This window comes from Phaethon aethereus (genome assembly GCF_964289735.1).
Source record: "Phaethon aethereus genome assembly, chromosome: 23".
Classification (NCBI taxonomy): domain Eukaryota; kingdom Metazoa; phylum Chordata; class Aves; order Phaethontiformes; family Phaethontidae; genus Phaethon; species Phaethon aethereus.
The window spans coordinates 1,048,898-1,067,199 of NC_138599.1; the positions used below are offsets into that span (position 1 = coordinate 1,048,898).

Consider the following 18,302-nt stretch of genomic DNA (forward strand, 5'->3'; position numbering starts at 1 on the left):
GTGATGCCAATCTGATGTGGTAGAGGAGAGCAAGAGAAGGAGGAACGCAAGGATGAGGTTGGAGCGGTCTTTGCCTCTCCTGGGACTGCTGCTGTGTGTGGGTGAGTACAGCCGGTCAGAAGCCCATGGGGATCAGAAGGGTGGCTGCCCGGGGGCTGCAGAGGAGAAAGGATAGGGAGGTGCGACTGGTTTTGTAAAGCACCTGCACCCACATCTTCTGCAACTGGCATGTACAGTGCCTATGGAGCTGCCGCTCTCCAGAGTGAGCGTTACGCTCAGGGTGCAGGTCGCAGGGACAGAGAAATAGGAATCCAACCTAGAGAAAAGAACCTAAGGTCCCTAGTGAATTTTTGCTTTATGCTTTATTCATGCACTTTTCTTAAACCATTTTGTGATCATGGGTACGTAACTTCAGTTCAGATTCACTGTGAAAGCATGGGAGTGGTAGCCATTTCCACGTTTGAACTGACCAGCATTTAGAAAACTGGTTTAGGATGAAGTGCAGAGCATCTGTAAAGACTATAAAGCAGCTGGTAACTATGAGAGATAAGTTTGAAAGGTAATTAAAAGATACTACAATAAGACTACAGCTACTCTGCCAAAGTACAGCAAACACCAACTGCTGTTCTTTGAGAAGATTGAAAACATTCAGTTTAACAATGGCCAGTTCTTTTTTTCAAATTTAAATTCATATTATATAAAGAAAAAAGCATCAGATCACCTTCTCTCCAGCCAAGTCCTATGCTTGTGGAATTTCAAATCTACGATTCTGTTACAAGTAACTCCTACTGTAAAGCAACCATTACCAGGGATGAGACAACAGTGCTGAACACATGAATACAGGTCATTCCTTTATTTACTTATGTTACTTTCTATCGACAAATGTCTGTAAAGTAAATCACAAGTCTGATTCAGACCTCCTAAAAACTGTTTCTGTAATACTCCAGCTCCAAAGACTTCAGTGGAGCTACTTGTTTCCTACCAAGAGAGAAAAATCACATAGATAAACTGCTTTACAGCATTAAATCAAGCATCAGGGTCCAATCCTCCAGCGAGAACACTCTTGCGGAGGACAGTGGTTCTTACTGCAGAAACCAGGCATGATTTTCCAGCAGTCTTTGGGTCATGATAATAAAGCAAAATTGTTGGATGTACAGCTTGCGATAACCCTTTCTCTAAACTGTGTCAGAAAATTATTCAGATTTCCATTCTGCGTTAGTCCATGTTAAAAATGGCTGCCAAAGGAAAAGACTTCATTTCAAAACAACATCCTGTCTCAGCTAACAGAATGCTTCTAATGCCTTTAGCACAAATATGGGAGCAAACATCTCTTTCAAGCAGCTGAGTTCAGAAAGGAGATCCTTGAAGTAGGAAAGGTGTGTGGTATCAGTAGCTAAATTACTTAACACTTATTATTCTTTCTTTTGTAGTTGGCACCACAGCTCAGCAGGGTAAGTCTATTTTACCAGAATTCTTAAGTATTTAGTATGATAAAAAGACCAACTATGCCTCACAAGTGAGGACTAAAAGTCAAATAGAAATACTTGAATTTTGCAAATATTGCAGGATCGGAAAAATTCCCTGTTCATTAATTGTTACTGATCTCACTGGTTTGAAAAATTGGCTGTCAGGAATTCTCCCTAATTACTGCTAGTGATCCCCAAGCAGGGCTGGGCATTTTCCAACAGCAACAAGCAGTAAGGTAATAGCAGGCTGATTTGTTAACACTTATTATTCTCTCCTTTGCAGATGATACCGAAGCACAGGGGGGTAAGTGTATTTTACCAGCATTCTTAACTACTTAGCACGATATAAAGACTGCAGATCCCTCACAGCTGAGGACAAAAAGGCAGATAGAAATATTTGAGTTCAAGCAGTATTTTAGGAGGAAAAAGTTTCCTGTTTGTTAGTTGCTACTGTCATCACTGATCAGAAAAATCAGCTGTAACACACTGCCCCTAATTACTGTTAGTGGTCTCCAAGCAGGGTTGGCAATTTGCAGAGACCAGCAAGCTGATGGGTAAACAGAATGATGAATGGCAGGTGGCCAGGCTCTCTGACATGAAGTTAATACGCTGTGATGGTATTTTGATATTGTTTGGTGTTGCAAAGAATCAGTGTGAAAAACTCAAGGAGAACATGCGTGCAGAAGACGCATACACAGGGAATTTACATTACACCACAAAATCAAAGATCTTGCAGAGCAAATTGTCATGGTGGGATCAAGGGTGGGCAAGGAAACCTGCTCAGAAGCCACTTGTAATGCTGGTTTCCTTTCTCGTTGGCCCATCTTCCAATAAAGAATTCCTGGTGGAGATTTCTGGAACGACAGTGACAATCACATGTCCATTAACTGAAGGCAGCATAGCCTGGGAGTTAACTGGGACAAAACTAGCCAGCAGTGAGACGAAGTATGTTATAGAGAATCACGACAGCTCTCCTGCCAATGTGAGTTGTTCGTCAGGTGGTAAGAAGTATGAACTGTACCTGAATGCCAGAGGTGAGTGAAAAAGCACTCAGTCTATGGGCTAAAAGATAAAGTCTACACATTTCAGTGACAGATACTAAGAACTGAGACCCCATTTTCAGTGCTGCTGGGCTGGGTGAGTGCGATTCTGCTGAGGCCCTTCCCACTCTGCGTGGGCAGTAAAAGAGTCCAAGAGCACATTTTTGGCAAAAGGAAGCTCCCTGCTCTCTATGCGTTTCCCTTCTGCTGTCTTCAAGCTTGTTGCATATCTATGGTTCCCACATATACAGTGTGTGATCTATTTTATACAGCTTCTGCCATGCTACAAGGCAAGAGTAATGTCTGTCACAAAGGCCAAAGGCATTTCTTCTCTTGCTAAGTGGAAGCCTCCCATCTGGAGCACACAGCCTGGTTTCTGTGACCCATCAACCAGGCGGAGTTTACCTCCACCCTGACAGGGCGATTTCAGCCTCTGAGCCATTGGGAATTTGGGCAGCAGCTCTGCAGTCAGGAGTTAGAGTCCAGCATAGGCAGAGGGGGGCAATGAGCTGGGAGCTGTTTTGCACCCTTTGGCTCAGGCCGTGCAAACAGCAGAGGGAAGCGGAGGAGGTTGCACACGCCAGGTCCTGGTCTGTCTGTTTCAGACCAAAGTGGCAGGGTGGACAGGATGGCCTGTGCTGTCCCCCTTCCTTTCTGCTTGCTCTTTTCTCCTTCCCATCCAGAACTGCATCTTTTCTGCTAGCACTAAGCAGATGAGTGGTTGCTGGAAAGGAAGAGTGCCCATGTCTGAGCACCTTCATCTTTCCTCCTGGCAGTGTGCACAAACTGTGAGGAGCTGGATGCGTTGGCAGTGACGGGGATCATCACTGCCGATCTTCTCATCACCTTAGGGGTGCTGATTCTGGTCTATTACTTCAGCAAAGACCGGAAAGGGAGAGCGAGTGCTGGTGCTGGCAGTCGGCCACGAGGTAAGATCCACGTCAGGCGTCTCTGCTCCCCATGATGTCCGCTAAGCACTAAGTTAAGCACTTGCCCCTGCTGAGCATCCGCAGGGGCAAGAGCATCCTCTGTTTCCCCCAAGCTACCAAGACCTCGCCAAAGAGTTCTCCTGCTTGCCGCATCTGTTGCTCCGGGCTGCCTTCTTGTATGGGGTGGGTGCGGCTGCTGTGTTGTGTCAAAGGCTTCCTGCCCACGGGAAACCATTTCACAAGCTGCTGTGCAGCAGCATTGGGTCTGTGCTGAAGCAAACTCCATGCGGCAGATGCTCAGCTTGCAAGTGTAGCTGCGAACCCAGCCTGGCCCTGGCCCGTTCAGCTGCTGTCTCAGGCAATCCAAGACCAAGAATGAGGCCCGCATACAGAAGACGTGATTAGAAATTGTGCTGTTTTTAAAACTATACATTTGAATTTCTGGCTTCTGAGGCCGTGGTTTGGTAACCGAGTGGGTCCAGCAGCGGGGCTTATGGCTTATAAATGCCAGGGTAAAGTGATGCAGGGTGGTTACCTCACGATGCTGGTTCAGATTTGTTCAAGAAGCATTGATGATGACATTTGCACCAGGAGGCTGCCCGTCAGAGAAGTACCATGGGTGCTCGCCACCCGGCTTTTGCACAGATCAGGCATGGCCACTTTTCCACTAGCCTCCACAAAGATGATAGAACTCTTTCAGCAAGTCTAAATTCCCTGTTGGGTTCTTACTGCACATGTTGTGTGCTGGGTTCAGCAGAACCGTGATGATGCACTCATGCCCATGCAGCTTGCTGAGGCAGAGGAGTATATATCTGCTATCCATATTGTGGAGCTGTGGCCTGGGCCTGTGCTTATGCGGCCTCCTGCCTGCAGCACTTGGGTCTTTAAAAGCTCTCAGCTCTTAGCAAAAGCCATGCAAGTTGAGCCATGGTATGCATTACCCTGGGATCATCTCCGTGAAAGTCCCTCGTGCCATGTAACACGAATCATCACCAAGGATGACCTTTCTTTGCCTCTGTTGCAGGTCAGAAGATGCAGCGTCCTCCCCCTGTTCCAAACCCGGACTATGAGGTATGCAGAACCTGTGTTTTTTTCCATCTCTCTTTGCTGGTTGGGGAGGGATAGCCAGAGTTGTCAGTTGTAGCATTTATCCATTTTGCTCCTTTGAAGAAGCATCCAGTCAACCTCCAGGCTTTCCTGGGAGCAGAGAAAAAAGGTGGTGAGGGTGCAGCCCCTTCTCCCGATGCTGACACAAAGAGTCGGGAGCAGAACTGCAGCTTCTGGAGCACGCTACCAGAGCGGCACTACACCTGTTCTCTCTGTTGTGGTTTTCTCCATGTATTGCGTGGACCAAGACTCTGGCGTCGTTTGAGGGTGTGTTAATAAGGATTCCTGAACCAACATCTCTGCTGTTCCCACAGCCCATCCGGAAAGGCCAACGGGAAGTGTATGCAGGCCTGGAATCCAGGGGCTTCTGAAATTCCCACAGATGACAGGCTGGAAAACAGCAGCAGAGGGGCTAAGCGCTTCTACCCAGCTTGGTACCGGTTCTCTGCAGGCCTGCTGAGGCCCAGGCATTTTGGGGCAAGCCAGGCGGCTACGCAGGACAGGCACCCTGATGTCTTTCTTCAGCTTCTGGTTTGATGTGAGGGAAAAGAAACAAATGAGCACGTTCGCAAGAGAAGTTTTCCTTCTCATTAAAGGACTGCAGCCTCACTTGTGGTTCCTGGCCTCCTTAACCCTCACACCTCTCTCTCTGCTCCAGTTGCATGCTCTGGTTTTCCCTCCCATTTAATTTCTGCCCTGAGTGCCTCCACTTGCTCCTTGTGCCTCCCAGGCTAGCTAGTGGGCAAAGAGTGGGTCCTTCTCAGAGTGACTGGTCTCTGACCTTGCTCTGCTCACATGTTCATAGCTTATCTTTGTTTTGCTGCCCAGGATTGTAACAAAAGGAACAGAGGCAGTCAGCATGTTAAAAACAAAATGGTACATTTTCATAGAAACGCCACTGCTTTGAATGAAAATACTTCAGTCAAAAAAGAACAGTTTTCCTTTTAAAAAAATGAGAAGCACTCCTACCAGTACATGCAGACCGGCCCATCTGTCCCCCGGCCCTTCTTCTGTAGGAAATGAGTGGGGCTGAGTACCACTTTGTATCCAGCGTCCTTTACGTTTTGCACCTTTGGCAGAACGTCCTCGTAGGATCACATGAAGATCTGGCGCCTTCCCAAGCCATCTGAAAGCCTCCTGTTAGGAAATGTAAGTGCTTGGCTTAAAGCGTTGTTGTTATTAAATAGTGGGGCTCTTAGATATTTCAGCTAAGATTTGAACACCCACTTAGCAATGAGTAGCAGCTTTGCAGTCTGATTGAGACAGCCCAACAGGGATTTTTGTGTTTCCCAGATTGGAACCAAGACCCTTTGGCTCAGCCCCAGGGCACTCTGCTCTGAAACAGCTTGTTCACTGGAATTGAAATGAATGTGTGGGGCCACAGAGATAAAGCCTGGGACCTACAAAATCCAAGAGAACACCAAACCCTTTTGCTAGGCTGTCCTCATCCCAGAGGCTTCATAGACTCCATTTTTACTGATAGTCTATAGTGTAGTCCAGGATAAACACATTTCTTCGGGTGTGCTGTACCCAAAGGGGTGTACAAATACATTTGCTGGTGGAGTTTAATTTCCCAGAGCAATCACTCTTGGAGACTCCTGTGATTTGTCCTTTGCTGCCACCCTTTCTCTCTCCATTTCAGCTCTGTAACCTGAGGTCTGCCAGAAAGGCGTCTTTGCTGTTGGAAAAGATCCGGCTTAACTTTTTTATATACATTTAAAAATTGTAATATATTAATAAAATGGGAGACAGCACCCCAAGGTATGCATTGGAAAAGATTTCCCCTGTGTTTTTGTCTCTGTTAAAGAAAACCAGTTTTTGTTAAGGGGAGCTCCCAGGTCAGGAGTAGTCCGAGGCAGGGAGAGTTTCTGCGGGTCTGTGTTGACTCCCCATGCAGCAGCCTACGAGGGCTTTGGGAGCAGGCTGTGCCAGGATGGAGGAGGACAACTACCCATACGAAAACACACTGCCGTGCCTCGGAGAGTGGGGCCTGGGAGCATTTTAGGGGTCAACAGGAGCTGGGGGCTGGGGCTGCCGTCTGGAGGCAAGTGAAATAGCTGCGGTCCCATGCACCCAGCATACAGATTTTAAATCTGCCTGATTTTAAAAGCTGTGGTTACTTAAAGCACCAGTTAATGGGGCAGGTGGCAACTTAAAGAGAAGGGCCCAAGAGATGCTGTGATGCCTGGGAACGTTTCTGGTCTCACACTGGCTAGGCGAGCCACATTTCTGTTGCTTTGCAGAGCAACAGCTCTGAAGCAAGGAAACAGCAGCAGTGATGGGAGCTGGGGGTGGTTTAACCCTTGAGTGTCAGCATGGGGAGATGAGCACTCGGCAAGTTTCACGCGGCGCATTGCTGCGCTTACCCTGCAGGATGTGGTTATAAAGTCAGCACAGCTGGGCTTACCATACAAGGCACTAAACATCTAGGAGGCAGATTGCAAGATACAAAGAGCAGTAGCCCCCAGCAGCTCTAAATCCACTCTGGGACACATTCTCAGCTTCTGCAAAACATCACTGCTCCAGGGATGCTTGCTCAGCCCAGCCACGCAGCCCATCGCCACGAATGGAATGCGAGAAGCTCAGACCACTCTGGATGTATGAGGTCTAAATTTTGTTTCAGGCTACACCCCCGTGCTTCTGCTACCACTTATGGGACGGCATGTTTGCCTGGTGTTTGCCCCAACCAGTGCCATCCCACGCTCTCCTTATCTCAGTGGGATCAGTGCCCACCGAGTGACAACATCTCTCTGCCGCTGTGCTTAGCTGCACGGTAGAAATATTTCTTTGTCCTCCCACGGGTGAGGCGCTGAGGAGCCTCTCACGAAGAGACAAATTGTAAATGATGCCCCTGCTGCCTCTTTGATTTGTGCAGAGCATACTCACCCGCTCCAGTTCAGGTTTCTCCTGTTCTTCGGGTGTGGTTAACCACCTTTGCTCATTGCTTTGAAATCTGATGGTGATGAAAGCTCTATGAACTATGCAGTCTGCTGGTCGCTTTTCTTACAAGGTCCTACACAGATGGCTTTGCAGACCACAGGTGGCCATTGGCATATTCTACCTGCAGTGACCGTATCAGGCTCACCCTTCACTGGAGGAGGTTAGAGTGGAAAAGCCAACTAAGACATTATTCTGCTCCTGTGAAGAGCAAAATGTTGTTGCGTAAAGAGCCGACACCATAGGAAAGCATGTCCTTTTCTTGTTCGCTGTCCGCAAGGCTGATCACACACCAGTTCCTGTAAGAGCACGTGGGGTGCACCCACCGCTTTGCACAGCCTAGGTGTTGTTTGCCATGTCAGATGCGTCACAGATTTCCAGCCAGTTTTTACTGAGTGTTAACTCTTTTGGTGCTTACTTTACACCACCGGGTCACAAGTCAATTCACAGCCTGGTGCTCTCTAAAGCCCATCACCCAGATTCTTAGAAAAGCCAGAAAACACAACCTACAGGTGTGTGCAACTGGCACACGGAGGGTGACCTGGTTTCTGAGGTTTCTAACTCCTAGCCGATCCTGTCTGCTCTCTGCCTCCTGTTTTGACCGTAGTCAGACCACAGCAGCTCTTCCTGCTGAGCACTGGGGAGTGGGGACCTTGTCAGGAGGAGCTGGGTTGGTGTGGGGACACCCAGTGCTGCTCAGCATCTGGAAGGGTGGTTGAGCTGGGAAGGGCTCTGGAAGTCTGCTCGATTGCATCCTGTGCTCAGCACACTGGGATGGCTAGTGAGCCTCAAAAAGGGGTTGCCAATGTCTGGTCACAAAGGCGAGTCACTCCCGGGGGGCTGTGGAGGCAGAGGAGGGTGGGGGAGCCTCCCAAGAACACCAGAGGAGTCTGGACTGCCTCTGGCCTTCACTGCCTGGCCAACTCCACTACCACGTGTTTTGCACATTCTCTGCTGCAATTTTTGTTCCCTCCGCTGTTTCCATTTCCTCTTTGGGCCCGGCTGCCATGAGCTCTTCTGGGGAGCTGACGCCACTTGCTGCTTTGCTCATGCTTCGCTCCCCTAAGTGTGGGGGCAACTTGCAGGCTGGCTGGGCGCCAAGGACCTGGCAAGCCTCTGCGGTTTGGAGACCATGATTAGATGCCAAGCCCTGCATGTGCAGGGGAAACAACCCCCAGTCCTCCCTCCCGCCAGCCCCCCAGCTCTGTCCAGGGGACTGGGGCACACAGGTGCTTTGCAGGGGTGACACAGACCCTGCTGAGTGCCGCTGTGCTCCTGGTGTCTCCACTCGGCGTTCTGGAAGGGGAGTTAAATGAGACAAAGCTCTGCTACTCTCAGGGGCAGCAACCCTCTCCCTTCACAAGGTCCCCCATCCCCAGTTTCAGCAATGGATCCGAATGTCATTTGGATCCTGGCACAGAGGGGTGGCACAGCCACGGGCACCTGCCTGCACTGGCAGAGCAGCGTCCTACTGGGATAGACAGGAGCCTTACGGTTCTGCAGGGATCCAGGCAGATGGCATCACACCTCCCCCAGCGACCGCAGAGCTCCCCAGGCCTCAAGACAACCGACGGAGCAGGGAGGCTATGATATAGGTTGATCTTTAATGAGAGGGAAACAGAAGTGCAAGAGGTCATGGAAAAAGCAGAGTGCTACAAGCACCCCATTCTGGCAAGGAGCCGGAGGGCGCGCTCGGTGAAAAAAACCCCACTTTCTCTGCCAGCACTGAGCTCCCAAAGGCACTGGCGGTGGCTTTGTTGCAATATCACTCCCAGTGTGAAGGAGCCACAGGCCCCAGCATCTTCCTTCCCACATCACTTGCGGGCCTTGGCAGGTGCCAGCCGGCTGTACTGTCCATCGTCCCGCTCGCCAAGGGGCTAGGAGGAAATAAAGGCAAGACAAGCTACAACCGTGTCTGTCCAGCCCCGGGAGGGAGGGCACAGGCGAAGCTGGCCCAGCCTTCTTTGCCAAGCTTTTGGCAAGCTTTACCCGCTCCCTCCCCCCCCCGCCCCGAACTTAACAACCCCAGAGAGTAAGAGGCAGGGGGCAGCTGAGCTTGCCCCATTTTCTGGATCACTCAGGGGGACGCAGCTGCGAATGCCCCAGCAGACAGCAATCTCCAGCGCCGCTCAGTGCCTCGAGGCATCAAGTATCCCCCAGCGGCTTTGCCGTCATGGCCGTGCCAGCCCCGCCACACAGAGGTGAAGCCCCTGCATGCACACACGCGTGCCTGTGCGCCCATGCTCACCTGGTAGAGCTGCTCGTTGGCGATCAGGTTCTGCCTGTCAGAAGCTAAATGAAGAAAGAAAGAGGTCAAGGATCAGGGGAGTCATGGTAGTGCGATGAACATTTGCAAACAGACCCAAGCGGCCGGCCTCTTTCAGCTCTGTGCTGTTACTTCCTCTGGGAGGCTGGGTGGAAAGCCCCTGCAAGGCCTCAGATGTCGCTGTGCCACCAGCTGCTGTCCCTGGGATGATGTTTTGGTGAACTTTGTGCAGTCAATGGCTTCTCCTAGGAAGCCGAGCTAGGGGCAGGAAGGGTGCACGGAGCGCACGCACGGATCCCTACCCTAGTCACGCTGTGTGCTGGCTGCTGCCTGCAGCGAGTGGGCTCTGTGGGCAGTGACGGAAAGCCCCTAGGTACCACGCAGCTCCTAGAGACGCCCAGACACCTCCCTTCCCCACCCGCGGGCAGCCAGCGGGGCTCTCCCCTCACCTCGCGACATGCGTCCCTTGTCATGGCCAGTGATGCAATACACAGCGACCGCCAGGAAGACGGTGGCGATGACATCTGCGATCACGATCCCCGAGATGGTGGGAGCGTCCACTTCGATGCAGTTCTGGCACACTGGAAGCCCAAAAGGACACAGACAGTGAAAGCAGGGCCATGACCAGGCCCCTGCCCCTTGGCCGCCTCCTGCCAAGGGTCAGTCTGAGCCCAAAGCGCTCAGCCACAGCAGGGCCAGTGAGCGGCTAGCAATGAGGCAGTATGAGTGCCAGGTTACGGCACTAAGTGAGGCTGTAGAGCTCTCCTCGGGACCGCGCATGTAGGGAACGAACGTGCAGCTTGGCTGTTCCCGAGGGCGACACAGCACGGGAGCCGTCAGGATTTCAACAAACTGGTGGAACCACCCTCAAACTCTGGCAAATCAGTAGCGCGCTCAAAAATTTGCCTAGGTTGAAAACTCCAAGCAGTTCTGGCTCTAGAAAGCAGCTTTGCAACACTTACTTCGATAGTGCACCTGAAGAGAGCCACTTTTCTTGTCGCTTTCCGTTTCACACGTATAGATGCCTCTGGGATCATTGTAAACTGCACCCAAGTCCAGCTGTGTTGTGTTTCCTATCCTATTCCCATCTTTCAGCCATATGACTTGACTTTGGCTGCCTGTTACACATTGCAGGAACACCTTCCCACTAGCTTCTTTCACAATTATCTTCTCTCCTGTGTTAAAAAAAAAAAAAAAAAAAAAAAAAAAGAGAGCAGAGAGCTTCACAGCCGAGTTCTCTATCCTCACAGCCATGCAGAGCTCAGGGGTCTCATACACGGAGATGACTTATTGCAGAAAGCATCACATTAGGCTGTCCCCTGAACAGCAGAAAGGACATCGCAAACAAAAAACTCTGCAAAAAGCAGATTACCCAGTGGAAAAACGGTCCAGTGTTCAACTGGTGCTTACATTAACGCAGGTTTGAGTAGTTTAGAGATCCAAATTCCCTTAGAATGACAACTAATGGGAATCGGACACCTAGCCAGGCTCTGTTCAGACTGTATGTGTGTGACCCTAATCCCACGCACAGATCGCATTGGTATTGAAGCACAGCTGCAGTGAGATATATTTCAACTGAAAGCAAAAAGTTGCCACCAGCAGGGACGGGAGCTGAGCCCAAAGAGGGAAGTAAAAAGCCCTTTTTTTTTTAGCTGATAGTAAAAAACATTTTTAGTAAAAAGCATGCAAAACACAGCACAGAATTGCTTCCTTGGCCCGAAGGTATAGTAAAAAACTGATAGTAAAAAACATTTTTTAGCTGATAGTAAAAAACATCTGCTGATGTAAAAAACATTTTAGCTGATAGTAAAAAACATTTTTAGTAAAAAGCATGCAAAACACAGCACAGAATTGCTTCCTTGGCCCGAAGGTATCACCTTCAGAGTCTGTAAATGGGGAGTAAATTCCCTGTTTTATTGGCTGAGCGCTGGAGCAGAGTACGGAGTACAGCCCCTCCTGCCTGCCTATCTGTGCCGGGCACAAAGCCCGTGGCTACTTTGGTCTAGCACCATGGTACTGCCAAGTCCAACTTTATGTGCTGTCGTTGCGGGGCGGGTTTGAGCCATCACAGCTAGCCATGGAGTAACGCACATGGCTCCAGGCTGTCACAGCAACGGTCCAGGGCAGGCAGAGCCGCCAGAGCGATCCTGTCCTCGGAACCGTTGCACCAATTCGCTCCCTCTTCCCTATCCGCGTTTACAAACCTCACATTGAGGTGCCGCGACGGACAACCCCAGCAAGCTGCGGGGCCTGCGTCCCAGCCACCCTCCCACCACCCAAGAGACACCTGCGGTGTAAGCAACATGGGTGGCAGTCTCCAGGGACCGCGGCAAGTGCCCAACGGGCACCACCGTTGACCCGCCACAGCGTGCAGCATGAGCCCGGGCCTCGCCGTCTGCGCGAGTCCCTCAAGCTGCGGTGAGGATCTCCACGTACCGCGTCGGTCTGTGCGGCGCCGCCCCCGTTTCAGCCGTGGGGCACAGCACCGCAGCAGCCCGCGGGCAGCGACTGACACCCAAGGACTTACCTTGGACGCCCCAGCTGGCCACGGTCAGGCTGGCGAGGAGCGCCCAGGCGCCCAGGGCCCTTCCCCTCCACATAGCACAAAGCGACGGCAGCTCTGTCTCCCGCTTAGAGGAGAAGACGTGGAGAGCGCTCCTCGCCACGACGCACCACCCGCCCCGAGATCTTTGTCAGGTACCGGATGGCGGGGGCTGGAGCCTCCCTTCCTCCTTCCCTCCCCAGCAGCTGGGGCATGTCTGAGGTGCCCTGGGCCTGCCTCCTCGCCCCAGCCACGGTGCCCGTGGAAAGGCACGGGAGGACAGCTGGGCCTGAGGTGGCGGGTGGTCCAGCAGCCCTGGACCCCCAGCAGCCACTGGTTCCCCTGCAGCCATAGAGCCCCCCAGCAGTCACAGGTCCTCCTGCAGCCATGAGCCCCCCCACTACCACAGAGGCCCCAGTAGCCGCGGGTCCCTCCACACCCATGGAGCCCCCAGGCGCCACAGACCCCCAGCAGCCGCTAGTCCTTGCACAGCTGTGGACGCCCAGCAGCCGCTGCTCCCCCCCACTGCCACAGAGCTCCCCAGCAGCCACGGACCCCCAGCCGCCACCGGTCCTCCCGCTATCACAAAGCCCTCAGTAGCCACAAGTCCCACTGCAGCCAGACTCCCAGCAGCCACTGGTCTTCCCGCTATCATAGAGGCCCCCCGCAGCCGCGGACCCCCAGCAGGCACGGGTGTCCCCCCGCCCAGCGCTGCCGCGCAGGCGCCGGGGCCGCCCGGGCAGTCTGTCCCACGCCGGCCGCCGTAGCGGCATCGGCGCCGGCGCCGTCCCGTGGTGCTGCGCGGCGGCGGGCGGCTGGCGGGGCGGGCGCGCGGCCATGGCGGCGCCGGCGGGCTCGCTGGTGGCGGCCGTGCTGGCGCACTCGGGCCGCCTCGACAAGGAGGACCTGGGCACCCGCATCGGGCGGCTCTCCCGCCGCGTGGAGGAGCTGAAGGCAGGGCCGGGAGCCGGGGGCCGGGCGGGCAAGGGGAGCTCTGGGCGGGGGGGGGGAGCCCGGCGGGCGGCGGGGCCCGGCGCCTGCTCGGCGCGGCTGCCGCGAGCCTCGCGAGGGTCTTACCGCCGCTCCTGAAGGTCCCGCGGAGAGTGACGGTGTCCCTCCTCTTTAGGGCGAAGTCTGCAACATGATTAACAAGAAGTATAACGAGTTCCTGCCCAGCATGCAGAGCGCCGAGGACTTGGTGTCGCAGGTGGACGGGCTGTCCAGCAACATCGACCTGCTGAAGGCGGGGATCGAGAGCGAGGTGACACCCCGAACCTGTAGCCCCCCCGTCCTGGCGTGCTGCGGGGGGCTGGGGAAGGAGGCCTCCCGCCTAAGAACCCTGGATATTGCCCCTAAGAAACGCCTTTAGGTGACGGCTGCGTGTCACACCGGGGTGGAGGCAAAGAGCGGCCATTAAGTGGCATTGCTGGCGCTTGCTCTCTGTTGTACAGCTGCAAAAGCGTGTCACAGGTCTCCTTCAGGCGGGAGAGAAGGATCAGCCTTGGGTATTGCGGTAAGGTGTGACGCAGTAACCGGCCGAGCGTAGGGCCCGCGGTGACCTCGGGCAGCACGGGAACCGAAGTCATAGCTGCACGCGTTCACAGAAGTCTTTAAGGAGGATGTGAGCCGCTCCTGCAGGCCGGATCGCAGACCCATTCTCTATTTTTTGCTGCTTTGATTGATTTTTCCAACATCTGGGGTGCTGAGGGAGTGTTAATTAACTTTTGCCTTAGTTCAAGCATCGTTGCATTTCGACTGGCTGTGTTAAAGGAATGCTGAAGTCTTTCTGACTGCCTTTTGAGACTAAATCTCCCTACAGTGCCTTTAAAAAACCTGTAATGTGTTAAAATAGAAACCAGTTCATAAGCGTTTCCAGTGCTTATAAGTATCTTCCTAGCAAGGCGTAAAATGGATAGAGCATTCTTCCTCTTCAACAAATTGTTCTAGTAACAGAAATACTTTAAATCTCATATCTTTAGGACTTTTAAGAGGAAACGTGTTTGATAACATTTGCTTGCTGTAGATAAACTGAAAAGTTTGTTATTTTAGGTTCAGCGAGATCTAAATGTCGCTGTTGCTGAATTTACCGAGTTGAAGCAGCAGTTGGAGCGAGACACACTGGTTCTGAGTATTCTGAAAAAGCTACAGGAGGTGAGGAGAGGGAGTGGCTTCAAATGATTAAGCAGTAGTCATCCTCTCTGGTGCTCAGTCTATGATATTATTCTGGGCTTCGCTTTTAAATAATTGTCTGTAGCTCCCCCGTCTCTAGCCGTGTTGTTTGAAAAATTGTAGTCTTAATAGATTCATATATCACTGTATATCTGCTATTTGATTTTTGCAGTTTGATACAGCGATTAAAGAGTACAATACAGCATTGCTGGAAAAGAAGTATGTGGCAGCAGCTCAACAACTGGAAAAGGTAATAATGACTTCTTAAGCATATGACGATATTATTCATAGATACTTTCAATAAATTACACAAGATGCTTTTCATTAGCAGAGGCAACACTTACCTGTGTTTTGTGTTTGATCTTTACCCCCAGGCACGGAGCAGCCTGAAAATGCTGGAGTCCCGCAAGGGCTTTGAGCTGAAGATCCTGAAAGCGCTGGGCACAGAGCTCACAGTGCAGACACAGAACATGCTCTATCATCTAGGAGAAGAATGGCAGAAACTGGCTGTATGGAAGCTTCCTCCTTCAAAAGGTACTCGCAATTCTAGCCTGTTTCACTATGTTTGCTTCGCTGTTTGCAATGTCTGGTTTCAAGCACCTCCAGGATAGGTTGAACTAAGGTTAGTTTAAGGAGCTCTTTCTGCTGTTTGCGTAACCTAATGAGTGGGAATGGTGGCATTCTTTGGCGGTCACTCCACTCCTGGAATATTTAGGTGTTACCAAAAGCAATGCGATGTAGTCAGTAGATTTTAAACAGAGTTTTGGAGGTTCATCTGTGGTATTAGAAAATGTTGAAGCAGAGATCAGAAGAGCTAATTGCAAGAACTGCTCAAGAGTCTGTATGTTGCTGTCTGCATTGAAACACAAACTTTTCCCTTGGAAGAGAAAACCCACCTTTTCCTTTGGATTTGACTTGCAACGGGGAGAAGAGGGCAAGGAAAGTCATTATCACTAAATGTCATTCAATTGCAAGGCAACTGAAATCGAGAATTCTGGATCATTTTAAGAGACGTGATTCTCGTTCCATTGTCCTGCACTGTAACACAAGGAACTCTGTACTTTGTGCTGACAGTCTTTTACAGGAACTGTTTTGCGGGAGTGGGGAGAGGTAGAATATTGCTTTAGCTGCCACCTGAGGAACAGCAGATCCGAGATGCTACTGCATATCTCAGGCTGCACTCTGACAAAGAGATGGTTCTTCTTTTTCTTCAGAAAGCAGCCGCCTGGGGACAGTGATGCATTCAGAATTGCACTTACGCACAGTGCCGTCAAAGGAGGAGGAGATTGCTGGCCCACCTGTTGCTTCTGTGGTGCAGGCGTTTGCTGTCCTAGGAGAACTGCACACCAAGCTTAAAATTTTTGGTAAGACAGACCGCGGATCCAGATAAACGTAGCCGTAGTAGTCTGAGTGGATATGAGTTCAGACTTGTTTTAAGGTGGATATCGAGATCCAGTTCACTTCAGCAGTACACTGGAAGACTTCTTTCTCTCTTGGCTTGTGTTTCCCACTGAGTGTGAGGTGAATGCTCTGGTTCTTATGAATAGGAAGTTATTTATCCTTTGTTTACCCAGAATTCTTTATCCTTTCCTGTCAATTTACTCCAGTATACTCTTTTAATCTGTGGCTACGTGTTTTCACGGTCTGATGTTTAAAGAGTTTTTCCAGTTACAGCCACCTCATCTACCAAGAGCAAGACCGTTGGTTTCAAGCAGCCTCTGGGCTTCAGCATTCTCAGGTGTTGATAAAATAAACCAGGAAGTAAGGCAGATGCTACGACAGGATTTCATGCTTCTGGCTAAGTTGTTTTTCACTTTACATTACGTATGCTGCTCTTTGTTAGGCCTCCATGTATGTTTTACATGAGTAAAATGGTCTTTAGTGAAACCAAAGCCAGCATTTTACCTCATTAGCTGTTCCCTGATACAGCTATGTCAAGAGAGTGTTTCTTGCACTTCGTGTGAAGAATTTCTACATCCAAAATAGTCATGGTCGGAGCAAACTGTCTGCCTCCTGCTGTTGCAAAACATCTGTTTTTTGTTTCTCAGGCCAGTTGTTGCTGAAATACATCCTCAAGCCACTGATCTCTTACCCGTCTCTTCAGCCATTTACAGAGGAACAGTCAGATGTGATCATCCTACGTTTTAAGTCTGAGGACCCTAACTTGGATCATTCCTCTCCTATGGAAGTTTTTGACAAGATCAAGCTTATTTTTGAAGTTCTCCACAAATACCTGCTGAGTAGGTAGTTTCTCCCTTTTGGAATTAGGCCGCAATAAGTACCTTGTTCATGTAATTGGAGCAGCAGCTTTCTAGAATATCTAGTTGTTAAGCAGTATTGAATTTTATGCGTAAGGTCTAAGCAGCTTTTAACATTAACTTGCTATGCTGTGCTCTCAAACAGCTTGGCACTTGGCAAACTGGACTTAGTGGTGAACCAGCATTCAGAGCTGGGAAGATGAAGGAGGAAAGTATTTTGGCTCAAGGGGATCAAGGAATTAATTTTTTTGGTAAATGTTTTTTCTTATGAACCAGTCACTACGTTGACTTTTGCATGCCACAGGTCTAAGAGGTGAAAGTCGTGATGCAATCCAGGGAGCTCTGTCGATCAGGCTGGTCACGTGCGGGATATTCCATTGCCTAGACACTGTCTGGGCTTTGCTAGCATTTCACAAACTAAACATGCTGGGAAGGTGGGCTCAGTTTACACATAAATCCAGTTGTCTTTTGGTCAGGTGGGCGATTCCACAGGCCCAGCACATGGCCTGGGTAAGCGGAATACCTCCGTTATAAGATTATGGAACAGTTGATAGGTGCTGTTCTGACAGGAAGGACTGAATGCACTGGTGAAGAGTCTGGTCCAGGAAGCAGGTGTATTAAAATCCATTTCTGTTCTCTTGAATTCAGATGTGCCTCTTGAGCAGCCTGCAGAAGATAAAAAGGAGTGCAGAGTTATACTCGCAGAACTGCTGGGTGATATAATATGGAAGAGTTATCAGACTGCCTCATTCAGAACTGTCTGGTCAATTCGATCCCAACCAATAGCAGCAAACTAGAGCAGTATATAGAGGTAGGTCTCAAAATTCACATCCCTGTAGTGGGAATGCCAGATGACCAGCTTCAAGAAAAAGATGCATTTCGCTAATCTAAAATCGTGTATTTCTCTCAGTTGAGCTGTGGCTTATTTTTCCTGTCATGTCAAGTGTGCAAGGTCTCTGATCCATGGAACTCAGGCCATATTTAGCTAAGACCTGGGGACTTTCAGGCTGTGCGATAAAGGCACTTGTCTAAGCTTCTGCAAGAGGCAGAAGATAATGCTGTGGTAGTGCTGCTTGCCCAGCTGGCTTCCTGTGGACTGGTTGGCTCTGTCTTTGTATTTGTTGTTAATGATCAGAGGGGTTTTTTGCATAGACCACGTAACTTTTTTTAAAACTACATACATAAAACACAACTTACTGCTAGTGAAGAACGCCAAAAGCTCCTTTTCCCGGAGAAGGGGCCGTTTCAAACGGAAGCAGTCATAGGATAAACTGCCCAGTCCCTTTGCCCCAGGTAGCCCAGTGTAATGAAATTTGAGCATCTTGCTCCTCTGGTTGTTGCCAGCACTGTCGGGGCGGGGGGGACACACGACATGACAAACCTGCAATTCAAACACCATATTATTGTGCGATCATGGCCCCCAGCTGAGCCAGCTGTTGGATGGTTAGTGCCCTCTAAAACCTAGGTTCATCTTTGCTTTCAGCTGAGTGGAAGAGTTTATACCCAACTTTAATTTTGTTCTTTGATTTTAGGAAACTACGTTAATGTAGAATATGTGTCTGCTCTTCTCAGGTGATTAAATCCACCG

General features: G+C 50.5%; 3 protein-coding genes across 3 annotated transcripts in view; 2 read left to right on the forward strand and 1 right to left on the reverse strand.

The window, feature by feature from the left end:
• Positions 1-52: 52 nt before the first annotated feature.
• Positions 53-4,913, forward strand: CD3E (CD3 epsilon subunit of T-cell receptor complex; the record flags this gene model as incomplete). The annotated part of the gene is made up of 7 exons (XM_082010024.1): positions 53-101; positions 1,431-1,451; positions 1,750-1,770; positions 2,303-2,500; positions 3,283-3,435; positions 4,460-4,506; positions 4,857-4,913. The coding sequence occupies 7 exons, from the start codon at positions 53-55 to the stop codon at positions 4,911-4,913; spliced, it is 546 nt and encodes a 181-aa protein (XP_081866150.1).
• Positions 4,914-9,110: 4,197 nt separating this feature from the next.
• On the reverse strand, positions 9,111-12,345 carry CD3D (CD3 delta subunit of T-cell receptor complex; the record flags this gene model as incomplete). Its single annotated transcript, XM_082010023.1, has 5 exons — positions 9,111-9,356; positions 9,728-9,771; positions 10,195-10,326; positions 10,708-10,920; positions 12,273-12,345. 5 exons carry the CDS (start codon positions 12,343-12,345, stop codon positions 9,294-9,296), a joined length of 525 nt encoding a protein of 174 aa, XP_081866149.1. The 3' UTR covers positions 9,111-9,293.
• Positions 12,346-13,124: 779 nt separating this feature from the next.
• The window catches only part of ZW10 (zw10 kinetochore protein), a gene marked incomplete at both ends in the record, with an annotated part of 8,930 nt that continues 3,752 nt past the window's right edge, over positions 13,125-18,302 (forward strand). The window contains 10 exon segments of the mRNA XM_082009933.1: positions 13,125-13,241; positions 13,414-13,548; positions 14,337-14,438; positions 14,629-14,706; positions 14,831-14,990; positions 15,671-15,820; positions 16,505-16,696; positions 17,363-17,439; positions 17,445-17,525; positions 18,008-18,017. Coding sequence (XP_081866059.1) covers positions 13,125-13,241; positions 13,414-13,548; positions 14,337-14,438; positions 14,629-14,706; positions 14,831-14,990; positions 15,671-15,820; positions 16,505-16,696; positions 17,363-17,439; positions 17,445-17,525; positions 18,008-18,017 — 1,102 coding nt within the window.